General features: G+C 41.6%; 1 protein-coding gene across 3 annotated transcripts in view; it reads left to right on the plus strand.

Annotated features, from left to right (window-relative positions):
• The first annotated feature begins 5,279 nt into the window (after positions 1 to 5,279).
• Positions 5,280 to 6,486, plus strand: part of tmem131 (transmembrane protein 131) — a 54,833-nt gene continuing 53,626 nt past the window's right edge. The window contains exon 1 of one of the 3 annotated variants that reach the window (XM_054788561.1): positions 5,280 to 5,611. In XM_054788561.1, coding sequence (XP_054644536.1) covers positions 5,488 to 5,611 — 124 coding nt within the window. In that variant the 5' untranslated portion in view covers positions 5,280 to 5,487. The remainder of the gene's footprint in view (positions 5,612 to 6,486) is intronic. The other 2 variants (XM_054788560.1, XM_054788562.1) reach the window with 2 other exon arrangements.

Consider the following 6,486-nt stretch of genomic DNA (forward strand, 5'->3'; position numbering starts at 1 on the left):
TTTCCTTAGCCGTGTCTACTGTGGACACTCTTTTTGGACTTTGCTTTCATTGTTTGACACATTTGCGGCCCAACAACCTACTCTAAACTCATGATTTTGACTGTTTGGACTGGTTGGGTTATCTCTTTTTCCACCATTTTTTTACTGTTCAGTGCTTTTGTTTTGTTACGTCTGTTTCCTGTTTGGACTGAAAGCATTACCTTTCAAGATTCAAAAGTTTTATTGTCATATGCACAGTAAAGCAGGCAGTTATACTATGCAATGAAATTCTTATTCTGTTCATTCTCCCAAGAAAAGAAAGAAAACACAAGAAAATGAATAAGAACATCAGAAACATAAATACCAATAAATTAAGCAACAACAACAGAAGAGACATTAATACAGATAAATAATACAAATAAATAAATAAATAAAGTTCTATGAATGTGTACGTGTGTTGCGTGCCGCGTGTGTGGGTGCTTCGTTGAGAAGCCTGATGGCCTGTGGGTAAAAGCTGTGTGCCAGTCTTGTGGTCCTGGACTTCAAACTCCTGTAGCGTCTGTCTGACGGTAGGAGTGTGAATAATGAGTGTTGTGGATGTGTGCTGTCCTTGATGAGGTTGTGTGTTCTGCGTAGGACTCTAGATTTATAAATGTCTTGCAGTGAGGGGAGGGCTGCCCCAACAATGTTCTGTGAGGTCTTGATCACCCGCTGGAGTGCCTTCCTATCACGTGTTGTACAGTTACCATACCAAACAGTGATGGAGGCGGTAAGGACACTTTCGATAGTGCACCTGTAGAAGCAACTCAGGATTGTGGTGGACATGCCAAATTTCCTCAGTCTCCTCAGGAAGTACAGTCTCCTTTGGGACTTCTTCAGAATTTGTTGGGTGTTGTGAGACCAGGTGAGGTCCTCGCTGATGTGTGTGCCAAAGAACTTGAAGGTTTTCACCCTCTCCACCTCAGTCTCATCAATAAACAGGGGTCTATGCGGCTCCTTTTCCCTTGTTCTTGGGTCAATGATCATCTCTTTGGTCTTATCTGTATTGAGAAGGAGATTGTTATCACGACACCAAGCTATGAGGTCCGCCACCTCTCTTCTGTATGATGTTTCAACACCACCAGTGATCAGGCCGATGACTGTAGTGTCATCCGCAAATTTAATGATGCTGGTGTTGTTCTGGGAGGCCACGCAATCGTAGGTGAAGAGCGTGTAGAGGAGCGGACTGACTGGGACTGACTGGGGCCTGCCTGTTAGAAAGTTAAACACCCAGTTACAGAGGGAGGGTGACAGGCCAAGTGTGAGGAGCTTATTTGTGAGTTTGTGGGGGCTGACTGTGTTAAATGCAGAGCTATAGTCTATAAATAGCATTCTGATATATGTGTCCTGGCCCTGTAGGTGAGAAAGGGCTGTGTTGATGGCAGTGTTGACTGCATCATCAGTGGACCGGTTCTGGCGATATGCAAACTGTAGAGGGTCCACAGTTGCCAGGATGCTGTTTTTGATGTGGGTCATGACTATCCTTTCAAAGCACTTCATAACAATAGGAGTGAGTGCTATAGGGCGATAGTCATTCAAGCAGGTCACGTTGCTCTTCTTGGGTACGGGCACTATGGTGGTGGACTTAAAGCAGGTCGGTACAGATGCTTGCGCAAGCGACAGGTTAAATATGTCAGCAAGCACATCAGCCAGCTTTGATGAGCAAACCCGAAGTGCACGGCCTGAGATATTGTCTGGGCCTGCTGCTTTTCGTGGGTTTGTTTTGTTCAGAACCCTGCGCACATCAGCTGATGTCACCATGAGAGGTGAGTCCTGTGTTCAAGGACTCACCAAGTTCAGCCACCCTCTCTGCTCATCAGGAGTTTGGGTGTCAAAGCGGGCATAGAACTCGTTCAGCTCATCAGGAAGTGTGGTTTGGCTGGACGTGGCTACGCTACTCCGCCGTCGATGCTCCGTGATGTGCTGAAGCCCCGCCCACATGCGCCGAGGGTCTGAGGTGGAATAGTAGCCCTCCAGCTTCTGTCTGTACTGTCTTTTGGTCTCTCGTATGGACCTCCTCAGGTCATATCTGGCCTTTTTGTAGTCCTCAGCGGTGCCCATGACAAATGCAGTCGAACGAGCACGTAGCTTAGCCCTTACATCACAGTTCATCCACTGTTTTTGGTTAGGGTATTTTCTGTAATACTTGGTGGTGGTAACAGTCTCTATGCATGTGCTAATGTAGCCAGTAACAGCAGACGCATATTTATCCAAATCAACAGTACAATCTTCCCTCCCCGCTGCAGTTCTAAACACATCCCAGTTTGTGCAGCCAAAGCAGTCCTGAAGTACTTGATCAGTTTCTTCATTCCACACTTTAACTGCTGTTCTTACAGGGGGAGCTTGCTTTAGGAGTCGTCTGTAGGTTGGATAAAGGAATATAGAGATGTGGTTGGCCTTTCAAAAATGGGGTCTTGGAACAGCCTTCAAAGCACCTTTCATGTTGCTGTAGACTTGGTCCAGGATGCTATTTTCCTTCGTGGGAAAGCTCACATGCTGGTAATATTTGGGGAGAACAGTCCTGAGGTTGCAGTGGTTGAAATCGCCAGATATAATGAATACAGCGTCCGGGTGTTTGGTCTCGTGTTTATCAATGATGTCATACAGGAGGCCCAGTGCGTTAGCGGTGTTAGCTCGTGGTGGAATAGAAACAGCAGTTAAATACACAGCGCTAAACCCACGAGGCAAATAAAAAGGTCTGCATTTTACCATAAGCACCTCAATGTCCTAAAATTCCAAAAATGACAATAATATAGTGGCTTTGCTCTGTTTAGAGGGAGCTGGGGAGCGCACCTGTTTTGGTTATATGTGTGTTTCCATTGCGTCCCTCTGAAATGTTTTCCTGTTTCCTGGTATTACTCTTACTCTTTTTTTCTTGCTTGTTTCCACCTCCCATAGCAAATTTTAATGTTTGCCACATAGTGAAAAATGAAAGGATGAAACGCCCACTTTGATGTTTTATAATGTGCTAAGAAAACAAAAAAAATGCATCTTAACTTTGTGATATAGGTGAAAACCCATTATTAGATGAACTTCATTCTTGGCTCTTTTTTCCCATTTTTGCTATTGTTTTTTTTCCAAATATTTAAACCATATTCTAAAATAATCTTTGTATATTTTTTTCTCATAATATGACCTTATTGCCATATTATTACAAATGTCTCCCAACCTAAAATTCCAAAAATGACAATAATATAATGGCTATTTTTTTTCTTAAATATTTCAACTGTATGCAGCAAAAATTTACATTAATTTGGGATGGTAAAAAGTGGAATATTGTGAGAAGAAAATTTACAAAGATTATTTAGGAAAAACATTAAGTAGTTGGACAATTAAAAAAAAAACACCAGCAAAAATGGGGGAAAGAAGAGCAAAGTTGATAGTAATAGGCTTTTTCAGCTATATGACAAAGCTGAGATGCAGTTTTTTCTTGAACTGTATATAACTTCAATTCATTTCAATGTTCCGCATGTGGCCCTGACTGGAAAAAGATTGGACACCCCTGGCTTAAGTCTTAAAATGGACCCTTGACGTGTGCTATTTCTAGGCATGCAGATGTGTAGTCACATGTCTAATGCCATAGCGTTGTCATTTTCTAATTAAGATAGTTTCGTCAATATATTAATATTCCACCTGCACACTGTTTGCCCTCTATTGTGTTTCTATTTCTCCTGTTATTTCAGTTAGTTCCATCGATGTTGAAATGTTTGCTCTGTCCAAAGTATTTTTATATTTCTTCGTGAATTGATTGTTGAATCATTTTCCAAAATTTTGGAAAACTGTGGCAGTAAAAAAATGGTCTTTAGTTTGTAAATTAGTATGTTTATATATCATCAATGTCTTTGCGTTAAATAGAAGAAAATAGAAAATAGAGTAACTTAAACATAGTGTAAGTTTTTGACATTGAGAATAGATATATTTTGGAGTATTTTTTTTACTGAATTATAAGTCATTTCTGTACATAACTTAAACAATAACTTATGGTGATGATCACTGAATGAAACATATTGCTTCATATTATTGTACTATTTTTAGTCAATTGTTGATGACTTCAAGGTGCGTCAAGTCTTTGTTTTTTGTTTCTTTGTCTTTTCTTGTCTTTGTTGGCCAGATGATGACATCTTCATTATTTGTCCAATTCCCTGATGTCTTTGTCAACAAAATGTTTTGGTTTCCTCTGGTCTTGCATTTAACTTGATGTAGATCTTTGCAGTGGATATGCCAAGCGACTTGAGTTTTCTCTTGCTTCTTTAAGTCGCATGCTTTCTTGGCGATGCTGGCTTTGCAGGTGTGGTGTTGTTATTCCTGCCAGACATTGGAATGCAGGTGTCGATGTCGTTGACAGGCACATCCACCCTCTTTGAATGAAGAAAGTTGGCCACTTATTGCTCTGTTATCAGCTGCCCAGCCATAAAACCTGAGTTTAATACAATAATCACTTTGTTTATGCATGTGTACTGCTCCAAATCATCAATCTTCCCCATCATTTGCAATATAATGCGATCCTTTTTGTCATTTTGATTCTTTAAGAGCTTTTCTTATCTTTTACAGGTTGACACAATATTTCCTTTGTTTATATGTTGTCATTTAAATGTTGTTCACTTCCTGTGTAAAGAAAATAAAGTCAAAAAATAATAATATTGATAAGCAAATCAAAAAAAATGTTATTGAGGAAAATGAAGGAATAAAATGTTATGGATAAATTAAATAAAAATAATTTAATATGAATAGATTGTTACTAATAAGTACAAAATAAATACGCTAATATAATAAGTAATAAATGGATGAATAATGTTATCAGTATTATTAATTAATTACAATTTTGGTGAAAAGAGGCTATTGTTATTGTAGTTTTATAGTCGATCCTAAATCCTCCAAAGGGTTAATGGAAGCTGTTGGCTCGGTCATGTTAAAAAGATTTGGAAACGCAGGGGGACGGAGGACAAAAAGCACTGCACGCATTACGTTTGGCCAGCACACACATCGGCAGAGCTGCAACCATTTTATTTTTGTCAAGCAATTTAATAGCATAAATTAAATGACATATTTGACCTTTATTGATTTAATCATTTATCATAATAATACTCCATATCCAGTTGATTTATTTATTTCTACATCGTATGAACGAACTGGGCTGTATTGATTATCATATTGCTTGGAGTATATTGGTTTTGACGTATCACCATTGCAGTGTGTCCTCCCGAGCAGCAGGGTGCAGCACACGCTACGGTGTTGCGATGACAGGACGCGTCTACCCTTTGATACGTCACTCGTGCAATAGAAGAAGAGACGGCACACACAGACAGGAGAGACTAATGTTCAAAGCTGCTGTTGCTCCAGGAGTTAGCAGCTCAGTCCACTACGCAACCTTGAGTCCACGGCTATGCTTGACGCAACCGGCGGAGCTTCACACGGGCAGGTCCTCTCGCTCGCACGGTGCTTTCTCCGATAAGTGAACGAGCTGCGGTCATGGCGGTCCAGGAGAGAGCTCACAGGACTTCTCGCCATATTTTACACGCGAGATCGCCGCGTCTGGGACTATTGAGGATGTTATTTATTGCTTTTATCCACATGACGCGGGCGAGTAAACAAGGTTGGTGACTCACTGGCTAACTTCTGAGTGTTCATTTTTATAGCCGAAGTGTTTTGTTTTGAGTCAAATCACAGCTAGTGCGCTGGCTAACGAACATTTAACTTTGTGTTTACGTTGCACTATGGCGTCAGTAGCTTTGGACGGTGACGTTAGCCGACGTCGCTAGCGGGTTGGGTTTTGTTTTGTTTTGTTGTGTTGTCATATGAGGCTACATGATGCTAACATGCTAACAAGCATCATGGCCACCTCCAGAATTGTCTTTATGACTTAATGAGTGGCTGACGGCGAGAAGTCAGGTGGCGATAGTTTTTGTAAACGTGGCCCAGCGTTGTGATTTTGACCCCTGGGGATGTTTCCTCGCTTGGGGAAGGGGGATGGGGGTGTTGGACAAGTGACAGCCGTGTGTCATTTCTGTGCCGGCTCGGGTGTCCGCCTGTCAGGTCACGGTGATCCACGGCCAGCTGCCGTCCGCGTCCGAGATAAGCTGTTTGTGTCAACTCAGGGAGCTGGTTGCGGCTTTCCCGGGAAATGTGTTTGAACGAAATGAAAGCAAAGAAAACGTGGCCTTTCCTTTTTGTTTTGTGTCGCAATGGTGCAAGCTTAGAAGATGTGACGTGATAAGCGCTAATTGCTCCTCACTGCACGGATTTACAGCCAGGAGTGACATGTGACTTAAAAGAAAGCAAGAAAAACACCTGATTGGTTGCGTTTGCTGTGACACTCCTCCACTTCTATTGGATGTGTTTTGGAATTGTACCCCCACCTCGATGCTCTTTGATATGCTTTATGACAGTTTGAAAGAAGCCGAATGAAAATCAGACCTGCCAACATGTGCATTCTTTTTAACCCTTGCTTGACACCGGCTTGTACCCTTC

The sequence above is a fragment of the Dunckerocampus dactyliophorus genome, chromosome 10, assembly GCF_027744805.1.
Source record: "Dunckerocampus dactyliophorus isolate RoL2022-P2 chromosome 10, RoL_Ddac_1.1, whole genome shotgun sequence".
Classification (NCBI taxonomy): Eukaryota; Metazoa; Chordata; class Actinopteri; order Syngnathiformes; family Syngnathidae; genus Dunckerocampus; species Dunckerocampus dactyliophorus.